General features: G+C 43.2%; 1 protein-coding gene across 1 annotated transcript in view; it reads right to left on the reverse strand.

Moving 5' to 3' along the window:
• Window positions 1-253: 253 nt before the first annotated feature.
• LOC147684663 (astacin-like metalloendopeptidase) overlaps window positions 254-18,159 on the reverse strand; it is a 111,184-nt gene continuing 93,278 nt past the window's right edge. The window contains exons 10-11 of the mRNA XM_086939722.1: window positions 17,759-17,984; window positions 254-324 (exon numbers count right to left, since the gene is read on the reverse strand). Of these exons, the coding sequence (XP_086795848.1) occupies window positions 320-324; window positions 17,759-17,984 (231 nt within the window). The 3' untranslated portion in view covers window positions 254-319. The remainder of the gene's footprint in view (window positions 325-17,758; window positions 17,985-18,159) is intronic.

Raw genomic sequence — 18,159 nt, forward strand, 5'->3', positions numbered from 1 at the left:
AGACATTGGGTTTCTATGTGTGGAGACAGGGTATTTTAAACAAGAAATAATAAAAATCTAAGTAAAAAAAATCTTTAAAAAATTCTCTTTGAGACTTTTGTAAGAGTTGGGTTTTATTTACACTATTCCACAAAAATATAATGCAGCATATTTTTAAATAGTTTGGTACAGCAAAGACAAATACCTCTTTAGAAAAAATGTACACAATCAATGCATTCACAAATCTTAAATATAACGTTTATGTAAAAGTGAGATGATTTTGGTTCTGATGATGTAAATCCCGGTCCAGTTCTGCACAGTGTGACTCCTGGTTGGTCTTTCACTCTGGAATAGAGAAACGAGAATCTGTGAATGTTCAGTGACGTGTTGGGGGATTATTGCAAAAACTGACACCTCAATTTTTAATTCACACTCTAGAAAATTGACCAGGACCTTTGGCTATGTTAGCTACCCAACCACTTTCCCGGAATTCGCTACCAAACTAAAATAGGCCAAGTTCGTGCTAAATAAAAACTGCAACAAAAAAAGATATTTATTTCAATCTGCCACCCCATTTGTCCATTGTTGACCTAAAACTACCATGTCACCTGGGGCTAGACTTCGCACAGGACATTTGAACATCAGAGAGAAACCAAATTAACCCTGTGATGGCACAACCCTTTTGGAAGAAGTCCAGAAATTCTTTGCCTAATAAAATGTACTGTGTCCTGTGTGACTTATTCCTTCCCTATTCAGGTTATTTAAAAGACTGGGGGGCAGATGTATCAAATGATTTTTTTGTCGCAAACGCTGCGATTCGGTAAAAAGCAGTGTTTGCGACTAAAAAGTCGGAAAATGGAATGTATCATTTAAAACTCATCGCAATATTAAAGAATCGCAAATTTTGCGTTTCCTTAAATGCTATGTAAGAAGCAATTAAGTTTTGCAAATTTACACTGAGAAATCACAAATTACCACCAACTTGTAGTTGGTGGTAATTTGCGAATCCTTTTCCAAATGCACTTCTTGGCATTTGTAAAGGTGCCATGTGGCGCTCATACATGCCCTTAGGGCATGTATGTGCGCCATATGCGCACACATTTAAATTTCAGGGGTGCAGCAGGGTGTCCTTGAGACACCCTTGCACCCTTGAAATTTTTCTCAATTTGCGATTAGCAAACTGAAAATCACAAATTGAGCATAACTTCCATTCCTTCCTATGGGCTTCCTGGCCCATGGAAATGAATGGGAAATTATTCCTTAATTGCGATTAGCAAATAATTGAGGAATTTTAAGAAATCGCAAAAAAATAGCGAATTTTTATATACATACCATTTTGCAAATCTCAAATAGCGATTCTCAAAATATTGCTATTTGAGAATTGCAAATAGGCAGTTTGATACATCTGCCCCCAGTTGCCCTCCGAGACAAAAAAGAACAGACTGCCTGAAAATGGATAATCACAACTCCCCACTAGCCCAATCATAAGAACTCCAGACCATGCCACCGCTCGCTGTGACCTTCAAGGACATAGGTTGGTGATATCCATCCTCATTCCCCTAATGGACATTGTTCTAACTCAAGATTTTGACCTAATTTTCCTTACGGTTCACCCCACCACCCCAATTCCTCATGGACTTCCTCCTCCCAAAATGTTACTTCTTCACAGTCGCGGGCCAGGCAAACAGGAATTGGTGGGCATCCTTTATAGAAACACCTTCTCGGGTTGAATCTTACCCTCCTAGCAACCATGGGTTTTCCAATGTCGACTTTCTGAAAAAACAAAATACTCATCCTAGCTCTTGATAGCTAGCGCCATCAAGCTTCCTACAGTGGAACATTCTATATCTGTTAAGCAATGTGTGAAAAAAGAATGCTAAACAGCTACTGACCTCTTCAAATTTGTCTTTCTAGTAGACTTCAACTTCGTTATGGCACCAGAATATTGTTTTCAGAATTTTGTCTGACATAAATATTGTGTCCAAAACACTGCTTGCAAAATTATCCTCCCATTGGAGTTAATAATTATGCGTTATAGTCCGCCGCTGTGGGAAACAATGGTTTTCAAAGGCCACAAACCAGAGATATAGGCCTGAGCAGCACCGAGGGCCTATAATGAGGGTGAGGGTCTTTAACAACTGCTGTCGCCCAAGGCAAAAGGGTTATAAAGCTATTAGAACATTGGAATGTTGGGAGCTCCATTGCAGACAATGGAGTGCTCCCTGCTTCTACGGGCCAGTAAAGGCCCGCAGAGCAACATTCCAATGTTCTACAAAGGATTCTCAAAGCTCGAGGGGATATATATCCCCTCGAGCTTCGAGAACCCTTTGTTTAATTTGTTAGAACATTCTGCCCTCTAGTGGCAGAATGTTCTAATAGCCTTATAGCCCTTCATAGCAGGGCTATACCGGCAATTAAAGTCCAGCTGTCTCGTTAAAGTCCCTCGCCTTCGGGCCTTTAACGATTCAGCGGGCCTTTAATAGCCGGTATAGCTCACTATGGCGGCTTTAAGGCTATATTACTGGCCCAGAGCCACTCCACTGTCTTCAGTGGAACTCTTAACATTTCAATGTTCTAACGGACCCTGTACAACCAATAGGATGATACTTATTTAAAGAATATTTTGGACAGAATGTTTATGACAGACAATATTTCTGTATTCAATATTCTAACATCCAACCTACCGGGAGAGGGAAGTGGGGGCAGATGTATCAAGGGAATTTTTAGTCGCAAACGCTGCGATTCGCAAAAAAGCAGCATTTGCGACTAAAAATTCGCAAAACCGGATGTATGTGTGAAGTCGCATCGCAATATTGAGGAATCACAAAATTTGTGATTCCTTAATTTTGCATAAGCATTTAGGAGAATCGCAAATTGCGATTCCTTAAATGCTATGCATCAAGCATTCAATTTTTGCGATTTCTCCTTAAGAAATCGCAAATTACCACCAACTTCAAATTGGTGGTAATTTGTGATTTCTTTCACAAATGCATTTTTTGGCCACATTATGATACATACAGAACAAATGATGTTAAGTATTGATAGGAGTGTCAAGTGGGTCATCCGGAGATAGCATCCCTTGTAATGAGCACACCATTACATTCCACACCGTAGAGATGGGAAATTTACGAAGACCTAATGTATCTTCTTTTATTAATGGAACCCCCTCCGCCTTCACCCAGTTTAACGTCAGCAAAACCTATTATTAATAACAAAAAAAGTCCTTACTTCTTATTGGTCAGTGCCTCTTCCTCACCTTAGCTTCCAATTAGGGCTTTGTGTATGTTGCTGCAGTGGGACATTGACCAAGTATAGTTTCCTGTCTGTGGCCAGTGTCCTTCCAGTAACTCTTTTTTTTAGTGTTTACATGTCTGTCTTGCACATCTCTCTGCGGTACCTCTCCTTCACCTCCACCCTCCTCAAAATGATGCTGATCCCTCCCTCGTGTTACTTCCCTCCTTCCTCCTGTTGTTTCTTTCCCATCACCACCCTTTTACCTCTGTCCGTTGATTCTTTATCCTCCCACTGTCGTTGCTTGCTTTCCTATCCCCCACCCTCCTTTCGCTGTCTGTGTTTGATTTACCAACCCCCAACCTCCCTCCTCCTGCTGTCCGTTCTTGAATCTCCCTCCCTCCTTCCTCGCACCTCCTGTGTGTTGCTTACCCGCCACGCAGCTTTTCTCATGTTGCAAAGCAGCGTGGGCTGCTGGATAACATGGCTTAAAGGGGAAAAAAAGTGGTACAAAGCGTCATGGACCTTTTTTTTTGTACTTTAAGCTATGCTGCACAGCAGCGCCCACTGCTGTGCAACATGTCTAAAAAACATTGACCAACCCAATACGTGTCAAATAGGCAAAACCTATTAGCTTTGTCAATGCTTGTTAGTATTTCCACTCCAGACTAATCAACATCAGATAAAGCATTAGATGCTGGGGTAGGCAAGATATAGGATTCTGACTCCAAACTAAGTCATAATGCGTAAAGCGTTGGAGTCTGGGGTGGGTCAGATTTACTATACACATTCCAAACAAAGCAAAATGGGGGAACGTATTAGATGCTCGGGGGGAGGAGGGATAAAAATACTATTTCCACTCAAAACTAAGCAACAATGGTGAAAGTGGTGGACTGTGAGGGGGGAGTCACTTTACTATTCCCAGTCCAAGCTAAGCAACATTGGAGAAAACGTTGGATTTGGAGGGGGAGAGCAGATTTACTTTTCCCACTCCCAACTAAGCGAAATTGGGGTAAGCATTGCGCAATGGAGGAGTATGACTTACCATTCTTAATACAAACTAAGCAATATCGGGGAAATCGCTGTACTAGGGTGGGGTGTACACATTTACTATTTCCACTGCACACTGAGAAACATTGAAGAAAATGCTGGACTCTGGAGGGGTCAAATTTACTAGTTCCATTACAAACTAAACAACATTTGAAAAGCAAAGTAAATTAAAACATTTACACAAATAAACATAAATAAAAAAAATTAAAAACTATCAGAAAAGTAGTACCTATTAAATAAAAAACATTTAATAAAATAAAAAGTACAAAAGTAATATAAATGTTACAAATGTAATAAATAAAATAATAATTGACATAAACATTTCAGCTAGCACGATATCTGAATTAAGTTAAAACTATTAATAAATAAATCACAAAAAATCTTAGTCACATTTTTTAAAATAAATCAATATAAATAATTTAGACCAAACAAAAATAAACTGACATTTAATTTACAAAAATTAAATTGATATATTTTAAAACACTATCCACCCAAAACCCCTAATAAACCAAAAAAGCTGAAATATAAACCAAAACAATATATATTCAAATAGTGAACAAATGAAAAATAACATTAAAAGATTAACTTCAAATGTATTAAAACATTATTTTAAAACTTTCACCCCTGAAAACCCACAAATGACAACATTCCCAAAAATATAATTAGTTTTAAAACAAAAATATTTTTATAAATGTAATAAAAGTATAAAAAATGTAATGCATAAAAAAATAATTAAAAACATTTCTTTAAAACACTACCCACCTAAATTCCCTATAAAATCCATAACTTCCCAAAAACAATTAAAATATTAAGCAACAAAAATTAAACAAACATCTCAATATAAAAACATTAACAAACATTTAAATGAACAATAATAAAATAAGTTGCACATTATTACAAAAAATATTAAATCAATATTAATAAAACAACAATATTTGAGTAATAGATATTTAGAATTTTTATATTATTGGTGTCAATAAAACGAAAATTATTTACTTACCTTCGATATGAGACATTTTGGGGCCTATTTGTATGTGAGGCAGTACGTGGATAGTACAATTCACATACTTGTACATTCCTTTATGAATAGGCCCCAAAATGTCCCACTCCCAAGGTGTCTAAATGTAGCTCAATCATATCATTAGTCATTATCTTGAAAATCTGGCATGGAGCAAGCCATCCTGGCCCATTTTGGATGTCTGTAACAGAGACCCACTAGTAACTTCCAAAATTGGGTCTCCAATTATTCTAAAAACAGCATCATGCTAGCAACATTACAAACCCTCCTTAACTTGGCTGATGTCTTAATTCTATCCAGGAGGCACTTAATTTTCAACTCTAGTACTTATGAAAGTCTATCACATGGTGGCACTGTTTATTTACCATTTCAAAACATACTAAAATGTATGATAACAGCATGTTGGCTCAAGGTACCCTTAAAATCTTACACCTCAAAACAGCAAAGCACACCGCAATAGTACGCCTATGGGAGGAAGATCATAGACAGATTTTAGCAGTACCCTTGGTACACAAACTTTTTATTGCAGAGGGCAGTTTCAAAATAAGGAGGTGCGTTTAGAGACTTATTTTTGCCCCGTCCCTAAACTGGCTTTCTGCTTACACCCCTGAGTTATCTTTTGGATTATTCGCTAAGTTGCTAGTGCTGCAGAAGTACTCCTGAGCAAAGAAGTGTGAGAATTAGTAAGGTGGAATGATTCCTTAGACTAAGAATGTTCAGTGTGCTCGTAATGCATTGTGGCTTCTCTATATGAGGGTGTGGTTTGTGTTGAGGGATGGCCTGTATTGCTGCGTGCAAGATTTTTGGTTATGCGCTGTTGATTCAAAATTGTCATTTAATTGCTATCATTTTGATGATTTGTGTAGGTGGTTTTGGTTTTATCATTTGTTGATTATGTAATTGGATTCGTCATAATCCAAGATCTCATGATATTGTTGTTGAACTTGTCTGCAAAGGTAGTGGATTTGCGAGGCGCTGCATTCACACAGGTAGGGATTCTTCCTATTGACCAGTTTCCTTTCAGGGTTTGTGTGCCAACCTAAATAAATAACAGGTTTAGTGTCATTTGCTCTTCAGAACACAGAAGTAAACTAGCCGGAGGTGAATTCCCCATGGACGGGAGTCTGCTTTTTATGAAAACTGTATTTGACAAGCTCAGCGGGGGTGGAGAAAAATGAGAAAATTAAAGGTTGTAATAAAAAAATGTACAGAGATATAGAGTTTCTCAAAAAAGATGCAGCAGAGTTTTTAGAAAATGTGGGTGCAAAGCGAAGACAACAAAAAGTTTAGGTTGGGTCACTTACAGAACATGGCAAATTGACGTGTGAGAATTATATCTTGCAATGCCAATGCACTAAATAATAAATATAAAGCAAATGCTATGCTGGCTTGGTTCAAAACACTCCAGGCTAATATTTTTTTTTCAAGAGACGCATTTAAAAAACCAAGCTGTTTTGTCTAATAACTCATGGTTCATTCAACATGCGGTCTATGCATCTTCAAACGCTGCCATTAAGGGGTCTGAAATTTTAATTACCAGAGGTCCGCCATGCGAAATAGTTATGTTTAAGAGAGCTAGATGGACATTGGGTATGGATACAGATTAATGGGGTGAATTAACTGATTCATCTGGTGAGCTAGTATGGTCCAATAGAAGATTCACCAGGGGCTTTAGATACCCATTATGATATGGCAAAAGGAGAACCAGGTATGCTTATAATTAAGGCTCCATGTTTTCCGTTTTTACTGATTTTTGCAGATAAATACAAACAGAAAACCATTTATTTTTATTGTCAGATAGAAATGGAAATTGGGTGCCTTTTTGAGTGATTCTAAATATACTTTGCCATGACTGCCAGGCCAATAACTGTGAGAATTGATAGGTCAGGGGTAAAAAACAGAAAGGCATTTTAGTAAAGAGGCTGTAACAACAGTAGATATGCACACAACTGATACTGAAATGTGCATATTTTCATGTAACCTGCTGATTTTCTCTTTAGGTTTAGGAGACAAAGTTCATTTTGTTTATTTTTTTGCATTTAGTGAAAAAACGGCTGTGTATCGTTTATTCCATTTACGGGAAGAAATGTACTGTGATTGATTACACAGCTACGGAGCCGCACTGAGATTAGTGAGACATCACCACAGAGTCGCGCTATCGTTGGTTGTTTGCTGCTGTAGTCGCACTGTCATTGGTTGACCTTTAGCATAGCCGCTTAGGAATGATTGTTGTCCATTTACTTGTTTTGTGATGTCATTAGATTATTTTGTGAGAGAATAATGGGTGTACCGGCTGTGGAAGGTCAGAAGGTTCCTCCAGAGGGTTTGCCTGCATACGAAATGTTGACAAATGTTAGGCTTTATTTGTGTACTTTGATTCAGGACTGGCATGAGTATACCTTGCTTTGAAGGGTAACTTCAATATCAGGAAGTTAGATTACTTAAGGTAAACAACGAATGAGTGGAAGCCACCGACTAAACCTACACAATTCAAATGGGATGGAATGGCTACAGAGAATGAGGAAAGAAAATAAAGAACAGGTTAAAGGTTAATTTAAACAGTGGTTAGAAACCAAGTGGGGCAATCAGGAGAGATGTTGGATGGAGGATATGGTAGAAGGAGTGAGAGTTTTTCTTACAATAGCCAATAAGGCAACAGACAAAGAAAGTTGATGAGAGCGACAAAAAAAAGCAAGATAAACTAAAAGATTCAGATGAGGATACAATTTTAATAAACTTTTGAATTCTAGACCTCCACCATATACCAATAGTATTCATAGACAAGCACAGGGGCCGCCTGCAGTGACAGATACAAATACAATTGGAAGTGCAAGTGCTTCCCTTGAGAGTACATTAATAACTAGGCACAGTTATCCTTGTACTAGTAGTGATATCTCTGCCGCTGCCCTTTAATGCTGTGCTTATTTTGTCTCAGGTGCTGTGCCCAATGATGGTTCTGCAGAGTCTAGCACACTTCCAAAAGAGAAAGATGTTAAAATTGGACTCTTATAGGCACATGCATCATTGTAGGCATTTGCGATTTCTTAATTGCGATTTTTAAGGAATCGCAATTAAGAAATCGCAAATGCCTATGCATGTAGAAATCGCTGAAAAATGTGCGATTTCTAAACATTCCTTAATTGCGACTCTCAAATTGCGAGTCACAATTAAGGAATCCCTCCCCATTCATTCCTATGGGCCTAGAGGCCCCTAGGAATGAATGGGAAGACATTCTCATTTTGCGAATCGCAATTAGCGATTCGCAAATTGAGAATGCAATTTCAAGGGTGCAGGGGTGTCCAAAGGACACCCTGTTGCACCCCTGAAATTGATATGTGCACCCATGTTACGCACACACATGCCCCAGGGGCATGTGTGTGCGTAACATGGAACTTCGAAAAATGCACTTTGATGCTTTTTTAAAACAACGCAATTTACCATCACCTTACATGTGATGGTAAATTGCGATTCTTAATTACAAAATCGCAAATCTTTTTACTTTCTTGCATTGTATTTAAGGAATCTTAAGAAATCGCAATTTTGCGATTTCTTAAATTGCGAGGGGCTACTTGTTTCATGCATTCCAAAAGCAAATTTTGCGATCCCAAACGGCCGATTTCTGCGATTCGCACCGTTTGCGATCGCAAAATGCTTTGATGCATATGCCCCTTGAAGATTGAATTTGGAGAAGGTATTCAGGGAACTACTGATTTAAATAGACTGTCACAGCATGTAGGTTAAATGAGATAGCTGACAAGAGAAGCAGCAAGGGGTGTGAATGAAGCATATAATGAAACTTGAGGAATTAGCTGAGGAGTTCAAGGTTGATATAAGCAGGACAAGACATTTAAGGAAAAATTCCAAAATGGATTATAGAGAAGCAAAAATCAAGGAAACGGGTGTGGTGGCTTTACAAGCTCACATTAAAGATTTAGTTGAGCCTACTAGAACGTGGAGAGATATGAAGAAATACAAAGAGAAGTGGAAAACGCAAGTTACCACAAAAATAAAAAATACAGAGGCAGGCAAGAAAACAAAGGTGATTGTGAGTGATTCAGAATCAGAAACTATAGTGGAGCTGAAGAGGCTGAGAAAGAAGGTGACAGCTGATTGGTATAGGCTTATGTTTTGGATTTGTGTCCGGAGTTTAGGGCCTGTGAGGGCGGTATGCCACCTTCTCACTCCCACACTGTCAAACCCAAATGTTGCCCGTCTGCCAGATTACGAGTGAAATTGTGGCCAGGAGGGCGGTGTGGTGGTCCTGCGGCGGTGCAGCAAAAAGGGTCAAATGTGAGCCTTAATGCTGCATTGCTGAGGGACCGCCACAGCACATTCCAGCACGGCATGGACTGTGAAGTCCATGGCGTGCGGGACCTGGGGATGCATGCACACATGGGTGCACAACATGTGCCACCCTGCATGCACCGACGTGCATGGGGCAAGGAGGGCTCTGTAGGGCTCCCTTTGTTTCCTGATCACCCGCAGTTTCATGGAGTAAGAACCTCAATGAGCCGCTGGCAGTCAGAAAACTCGTAATATGCATGGTGGTGCTGCAGCGGCACGGCCAGCATATTGTGAGCCTATGGCTGCCATGCCACCACCAGAAAACATGGTTCCTGGCAGTTGCAGTGGTCCTATGGCGGTCCAACTGCCAAAGTTGTAATATAGTGGTCAGACTGCTGGTCACTGTGAGTTTGGCGGTCCACGGACCGCCAAACTCATAATCAGACCCTTAGCTCTCATATTTTCATCAATGTCATGTGTTGGCAAAAGTATTGATGACATTTTGAAATATAGCAAATATTGTGGGGTCTGGTTTGACACGAAGCAGAAAAAGATGAAGGAAAAGCTGATGGTTGCGCAAACTGAACAGAATCAGAGGAAAAACAGAAACACATGATGAGTTCTTAGTCAGATTTTGTGTAGTCTGAGAATTTTTTCATTAATGTTATGCATCCCCTGCACGGTGGCAGAATGGGAAATGCAGTGGTACGAACTCAAGGTTGATATAGAGCAAAAGTGAATTATTCTGGAGTGAATGCAAAATATTAATTTGCTGAAGAAGAGCACTACTTGTTATTTCTGTGGAAAAAATGCCCAGTAGACATAATAAAGGATCAAATCCAGAATGAATGTGGTCTCTAGATACAGCAAAATGCAAATGTGATGCAGTACAGACACAATTTATTGCCCCTACCCAAAAGACTATGATGCAGAATGTGCAAGATCAAAGGCAGTTTCATGCGAATATGCCCACAGATCCAGTGTTGCAGCAAACTGAGAAACACATTGTCTTACAATCAAGGGTACCAACAGAATTCATTGAGTCTGAGTAATGGTTTGCCCCAGAGACAAATTCGCAATGACAGTGCTTGAAGGGGGAGGAGGAATGCATGCTTGGTGCAATCGTGGAGGTAGACCAGAGTGGTCGATATGTAGATGATGGGGTGAATAGCCATGACAGAACATTCTTGACTGATACTGGTGCTACCCGCTCTACAGTTTGCTCTGTTGAGGTCCCAAATCTACTCCTCTCAGAAAAAGAGGTCCGAGGTATAGGCATAAGCAATAAAAAGATCGTTAATTAGGGTACGGAAGATGCCCCAGTTAAAATAGGGTCAATGGAATAGGGCCAACAATTCATAATGTGCGATTCGAGTCCTGTTAATTTACTTAGCGGAGACTTGCTTTACAAAATGAATTGTGTGAATTGAAACACAGGCTGAAGTTTCAGTGTTTAGAATAAAATCACAAGGCAAGAGAGTTCAGCTGTTCTCAATTCTGAAAAAGAAGCCCTGCCTCTGGATCTAAGACTATGGGCCTCATTACGATGTCGGGCGGAAAACCTCCGACCAGCTGTCGGACGCTTTCCACCCGACATCGTAGGTTTCAGTACGACCGCCGTACTAGGATGACGACGGTTAGAGTTCCCACATGGTTCTCACTGGCTCAAGGAGCCTGTCAGCGCATCGGAAGCCACCATAGTCCCCTAATGGAATTCTCTACCAATCAACATCAGACTAGCAGAGACTGAAACCATATTTAGGAAACTTCTAAAGACCCATCTGTATACCCTGTAGATCCCTCCCACTTCTCCTGCTGCTCTCTCCACAGCGCGGGGACACGCCGGGACGGCGTCACCAGGCGCTTTACAAACCCCTTTATTATTATGATGGCGGAGCAAGGCCTTTTCATGTCAGCCTTTCCAACATGGAAAGGCCATTGAAAATTGTCTTTGGGGCTCCCTAGTAGGGCCCCCTCCCCCACTGGCCCTCCACTCTGGGGCCTGAGGGGGCACCTATGGTATCCCCCTAAGCATCCCTGCACTGTGTGGCAGGCACCGTGAGGTTTAAAAACATCCATTTCCCAATGGCAGCTTGTGCTACGGGCCATTTCCGCCTGCCGTATAAGCTGCCATTGGGATATGGATGTTTTTAACCACCGATAGGGTGGTTAAATCCAAATCCAGCGGTCAGAACTGCCAACCTATGGTCAGTTGGTTCCAGGCTGCTACGTCCGCCCGACATCGTAATGAGGCCCATTGTGTAATAGAAGAGGTATGAGATTTTACAGGAAAATAAATAGAATTGATAAAAATTGCAGAACCAGTCAAAATTCAGGTCAAACCTAGTGCTATTTGGTCTATAACTAGGCAATTTAAACCATCAAAAGGAGCATAAGAAGGAATGAAACGTGTTATACACAAAATGATAGAAGACGGTATTCTACAGGAGGTGCTTGGTAGTCCTTGTAATTCTCCTCCAATGGGAACTAAAGAAACAAGTTTATGAGTTAGTGTGACAGGAAATGGTTTTAGTAAAGCTGGTGAGTGGTTTGATAGTTTGAGAGGGGGTATGTTCCACGTGCTCAAATTTTCGGAATTATCATTCTCAAAATGTGGGTGTAAGGAGAAAAGAGCCTCATTCTAAAGAAAGAAGGTTGAACCTGAACTGGAAGATGCCACAGATCGCGTATATAATCAGCTGAAGATGTCGGAAGAAAGGATACACAAGAGGCAGAAAGTGGTGAGTTTTAGTAATTATAAAATAATCGGGGGGGGGGGTTTGTAGATGTATTTGTGCCTTTTATATAATTTGTGCATTATTAGAAATGCCCTGAATATGGATCTATACTCAAATGCACATGCGTACAGTGACATGACGCTATTGTCCAGGTCCGCCTGGACCTCGTCCTGAACGGCCGCTCCCCCCACGCTCCCTCACGCTCCCTGACTCCTGCTAACTGCAGCGCCCAGAGCCCACAGCTGAAGCTGATCTCGAAGCGTGACTCACCTGCATTGCTAACTCGTGATTGGTATCGTAGCTCCGCTTCAGGAATTGCGCGCTGAGCATTTTTAACTATTCAGCTTGCAGCGATTTGTAATTGTGTATTGTTGCCTTCGTTAACGCTCTGTGACCGCAGCATTATTAAACTGTTAGCGCTATCACCTGGTGCCCTTAGAGAGCGCCCTGCTGATTCTGGCTGTGATTGAAAGAATTGCTGGTATTGTTTTATAAGTTTCGTTTTTGCCTCCACCACCATCTTGTGTGTTTTGCTTTCCCCTGACACGCCTCCCGAGACCGCCTCCCAGCTGCCCCTCCCAAGCTCCGCCCCCCTCCACTCCCCAGTTATGTCAGATGTCCACACGCGCAGCGTCCACGCGCTACGGCCACGCCGAAGGTGCGCCAAAGGTAAGCCCGTCTACGCCCGTCCGCGCCTGGACCGCGCCCAGCGCCAGACCCCCTGGACCCCGTCCCTCCCTCCCCTCCCGCTTTACGTACGATGCCACCACCCTCCTAGCCCTTAACCCCGGCCGTTCCCCCAACTGCGTCCAAGCCGCTCCTGGACACACCCATGGACCCTTCTCTTGCAACTCCTGCAAGTTTGACGGCACCAAGAACAACTCCTCATCTACGAACACACAACAGATATCCGACCCCAACCACCTACAATGCATCCTGCTCAACACCCGCTCGGTCCACAGGCACGCCATCGACCTCTGGAATCTACTGGACACCATCTCTCCGGACGTCGCCTTCCTAACAGAAACATGGATGAACGCCACATCAGCCCCAGACATCACCATTGCCATCCCGGAAGGCTATAAGATCATTCGCAAGGACCGTACCAGCCAAACAGGAGGAGGCATCGCTATCGTTCATAAGAAATCCATCAGCATCTCAACCAGCTCAGACGTCAATCTCGCCAACACTGAACACCTTCACTTCCAGATCCACATCAACCCCAAGACCACACTCAGAGGCACCCTCCTCTACAGGCCACCAGGACCCCGCGCACAATTTAGTGAAGACATCACGGACTTCATCACTCCACACGCGCTCCCCTCCGAGGATTACATCCTTTTGGGAGACCTCAACTTTCACCTTGAAAAGAACAACGACCGCAACACCACCACCCTTTTGGACAACCTCGCCAACCTCGGACTTAAACAACTTGTCACTACCCCCACCCACATCGCAGGTCACACACTCGACCCTATCTTCACCTCCAGCAAACATGTCTCCTTCAGCCACACCACAGCTCTCCTTTGGACTGACCACAGCTGCGTTCACTTTACCTACAACAAGTCAACATTCAACAACCACCCCCAACCCACTCTGCGAAGAAACTGGAACAAAATCACCATCGACCAGATCCCCTCATCGCTTCTTCAAAACCCCCCCGCCCACTCCTCAAACCCCGACCAAGCAGCCACTAACCTCACCCAATGGTTATCCAACAGCGCCGACATCCTAGCACCACTGAAAAAACGACATATCAAACTAGGCAGCAAGAAGGCCTCCTGGTTCAACGATGATCTTAAGAAATCCAAGAAACTCTGTCGCTCCCTTGAGAAGGCCTGGAAAAAAGACCCAAACACCAGCACCAAGGACGCCTTCAAAAACGCCACCCGCATACACCACCAACTGATCCGGAATGCCAAGAAAGCCGCTTTCAAGGACCGACTAGATAGCAACGCCCACAACAGCAAGGAATTATTCAACATCGTCAAGGAATTTACCAACCCCTCAGCCAACTCCAACGACATCACCCCCTCTCAAGCCCTCTGCGACTCCCTAGCCTCATTCTTCCACAACAAAATTGCAGACATCCACAACAGCTTCGACAACCGACCCGAAGACCAACCCACCCAACCCTCTGCAGGACCCCCACCCCCCTTGAACATCCTCAATGACTGGAACCCAATCTCCACTGAGGACACCATCCGTCTGATGAACTCTATCCACTCAGGATCCCCCACAGACCTATGCCCTCACCACATCTTTAACAAAGCAGACTCCATTATAGCACCGCACCTCCGAAACGTCATCAACTGCTCCCTCAACTCCGCAACCTTCCCGGAAAGTTGGAAACATGCCGAACTCAGCGCCCTCCTGAAGAAACCCACAGCTGACCCCACCGAACTCAAAAATTACCGCCCTATCTCGCTCCTTCCATTCCCGGCCAAAGTCATCGAGAAAGCGGTCAACAACCAGCTCGCCGCCTTCCTCGAAACCAACAAATCCCTCGACTCCTCACAGTCCGGCTTCCGAGCCAAACACAGCACTGAAACCGCCCTCATCGCAGCAACAGACGACATTCGAACTCTACTGGACAATGGAGACACAGTCGCCCTCATCCTCCTCGACCTCTCCGCAGCCTTCGACACAGTCTGTCATAGCACCCTTTTACAGCGCCTCAGAAACGTCGGAATCCAAGGAAAAGCACTGGAATGGATCACCTCGTTCCTCACCGGAAGAACCCAGAGAGTCCGCCTTCCACCATTCAAGTCAGAGGCCACTGAAGTCATCTGCGGCGTACCACAAGGATCTTCACTCAGCCCCACCCTCTTCAACGTATACATGAGCCCCCTCGCGGTCATCGCACGCCAACACAACCTCAACATCATCTCCTACGCCGATGACACTCAACTGATCCTATCACTCACCAGAGGCCCTAACACTGCCAAAACCAACCTGCATGAAGGAATGAAAGAAGTAGCCGAATGGATGAAGCACAGCCGTCTGAAACTGAACTCAGACAAAACAGAAGTCCTCATCTTGGGCACCTCACCCTCCGCCTGGGATGACTCTTGGTGGCCAGAGGCCCTTGGAAAAGCACCCATCCCGACGGACCACGCACGGAACCTGGGCGTCATCCTGGATTCCTCACTCTAGATGAACAGACAAGTCAACGCCGTTTCTTCATCTTGCTTCAACATTCTTCGCATGCTCAAAAAAACATTTCGCTGGATCCCCACCGAAACTAGAAAAACAGTCACCCACGCACTGGTCACGAGCCGCCTGGACTACGGAAACACCCTATACGCCGGTACCACCGCAAAACTCCAGAAAAAACTCCAACGCATCCAGAACGCTTCAGCCAGGCTCATATTAGACATCCCGCGTAAAGAACACATCTCTGGTCACCTGAAAAACCTCCACTGGCTCCCCGTCAATAAGAGGATTACTTTCCGCCTCCTAACCCACGCACACAAAGCACTTTACGAAATTGGACCCGAATGCCTCAACACACGACTGTCCTTCTACACCCCCTCCCGCCAGCTACGATCCTCCAACCAAGCCCTTGCCACTGTACCTCGCATCAACAAAACCACCATGGGAGGTAGATCCTTCTCCTACCTGGCAGCTAAAACCTGGAACTCACTTCCCACTCACCTTCGCCTTACTCAGAACCACCTAGCATTCAGAAAGCAACTTAAAACGTGGATATTCGACAAGTAATTCCCCACCCTTCTTCAAGCGCCTTGAGACCCTCTGGGTATGTAGCGCGCTATATAAATCTCTTGACTTGACTTGACTTGACTTGTTATGACCCTAATAAGTGCATTTTACTTCCTTATGTTAACTAGGCCTCAGCTAGGGCTCGATGCCATCTTGTTCAAAATTGATATTACATTCCTGGTTTATTATTTTTTGCTGTACATAGTATATCAAAGTCATGAAGAAAGCTCTCTAGTATGGTCCCAGTAGTTTATCCTACTGCAAGGTTCTTCCTCTTGCAAGCGGTATTGCATCATCCATAATAGTTCACTGTTGTTTTGGTAAGTAGTTTGTTCTGACTAACCCTGGGCGTAGCAGGCGTAGTGCCTCTACACGTATTTCCATGGAGTTTTAAAAAAACCTCAGAGGAAATACACTACGCTCCCTCCCCCCTCTCAAAGTCTTTAAAATGTAAAAGAAGCCACTTACCCGCAAGTCAGACGTACAACGTAGTGTTTTTTTAATTAAAGTAGGACGCGAGGAACAGGACGAAGAGCGGCCAGGCAGGGGTGGCTGCAGACAAGTGGCTTCTTTTACACTTTTAAAGACTTTGGGAGGGGGGGAGGGAGCGGCTAACTCCGCTCGGCCATGGTGCAGAGTTTTTTCCTACTCCGCGGTCACGGAGCGTTAAGTAGGCAAATCTTCGGAAACTCCGCTGGGGGTGCGGAGTTACCCGCCCAGGGTTAGTTCTGACTTCACTGGATGTCATTAGGTCAGAGGAGGCTGCACTAAAATTCATGTAGAGGGTTAATACTTAAAGTCTTACCACTGTGTGACGCATAATATTTCAGTGCTTTGATTTGCTGAAATGTTATCCTTTTGCTCACACCATAATGAGTCTGCAGTTTTCATTCTGTTCTATGAGAAGATGTCCTATATAAACCCTCAAATTTGGGGTGAGACAGAGACCTTTTCTAAGCTACTAGGGATGCTGTTGATTTTTTACAGATTTTTTTTAGCTCACTTGAGACCTAGAATATTTCTGATTGTGCCTATAATTCTGTAATGTCTTATCGCTGAGATCCTTTATGGCAATGATTTAATGCACTTACCCTCTAATTTTCCTGTATTGTACCCTTTGAATTTTTGTAATAAAGCCTTCTAAATTCTGCATTCTGTCCTACAACTCATTATTGAGTATGTCCTTTCTCAATTCATTGTATTTTCGATGTGCTGGTTTACACCGTATCTTAAGGCACAATGCCTCATGAAATTGAAGTTAACACCGTCCCTGATCCACTCACCTCTGGGTGTACTATTGCGATGTCTTTTGGGGTGTAGGATGTTAGGGGTATCCTGTGCACACAGTGTCCAGGCCATTCTTACAGCTTTAGGTTGCACAGGATAGTCCATATTGTTACAATTGAAGGACTGTGATGATTAGAAGCGGTGTTGATACTGGCATTTAGCAGTGTTGTCAGGGGCAATAGGTGTTTTGAAAGCTGCAGTGTGGTCCTGATTAATTCTTTTGCCCTGGCACTGACTTTTATTTGGTTGTTGTACAAATTAAGCATTGATTTTGCCCTTGGCCTCTGTGCAGCCCACCAAGAGAAATTATCATCCTCTCCCCAACCACTTGCTGACCACTTCAAGTCATATCAAACTCAATACAGGGGGTCTTATATGAAACTAAGGGTTGACTTTTTATGAATCAATCTCATCTCCTCCAGGCTCGCCTATATAGCGGCCATCTTACCTGATGTATATGTGAGTCTGAACCCTCTGCTCTGGATATTGCTGTCACTGAGGAACACCACCTGCACAGCGCTCCTGAAGGATATCATCATATAGGGACTGATGACCCCACAGTATTTGTTGTTGGGCAAGTATGAGAGGACTTCAAGGCCACCGTCCAACTCCATGTAGTCCTTTCGGCAATTGAGACTCTGCTCCAGCGCAAAATCAACAAACATTATGGACACCTATGAAAAAAGAGTAATCCTCTGTTATACACCACACAGAAATAAACACATTGTACCACAGCGGTCTACTGATGCACATCTGTCAGGAAGGGGGCGGGGCTGGGACAGCTGGTGTGTTCTCTAACACGCAGTTGCTTTGACAGCTCACTGCAAAAAAGTGTTCACTACTAGAATA

Source organism: Lissotriton vulgaris, chromosome 10 (assembly GCF_964263255.1).
Source record: "Lissotriton vulgaris chromosome 10, aLisVul1.2, whole genome shotgun sequence".
In the NCBI taxonomy this organism is placed as follows: Eukaryota; Metazoa; Chordata; class Amphibia; order Caudata; family Salamandridae; genus Lissotriton; species Lissotriton vulgaris.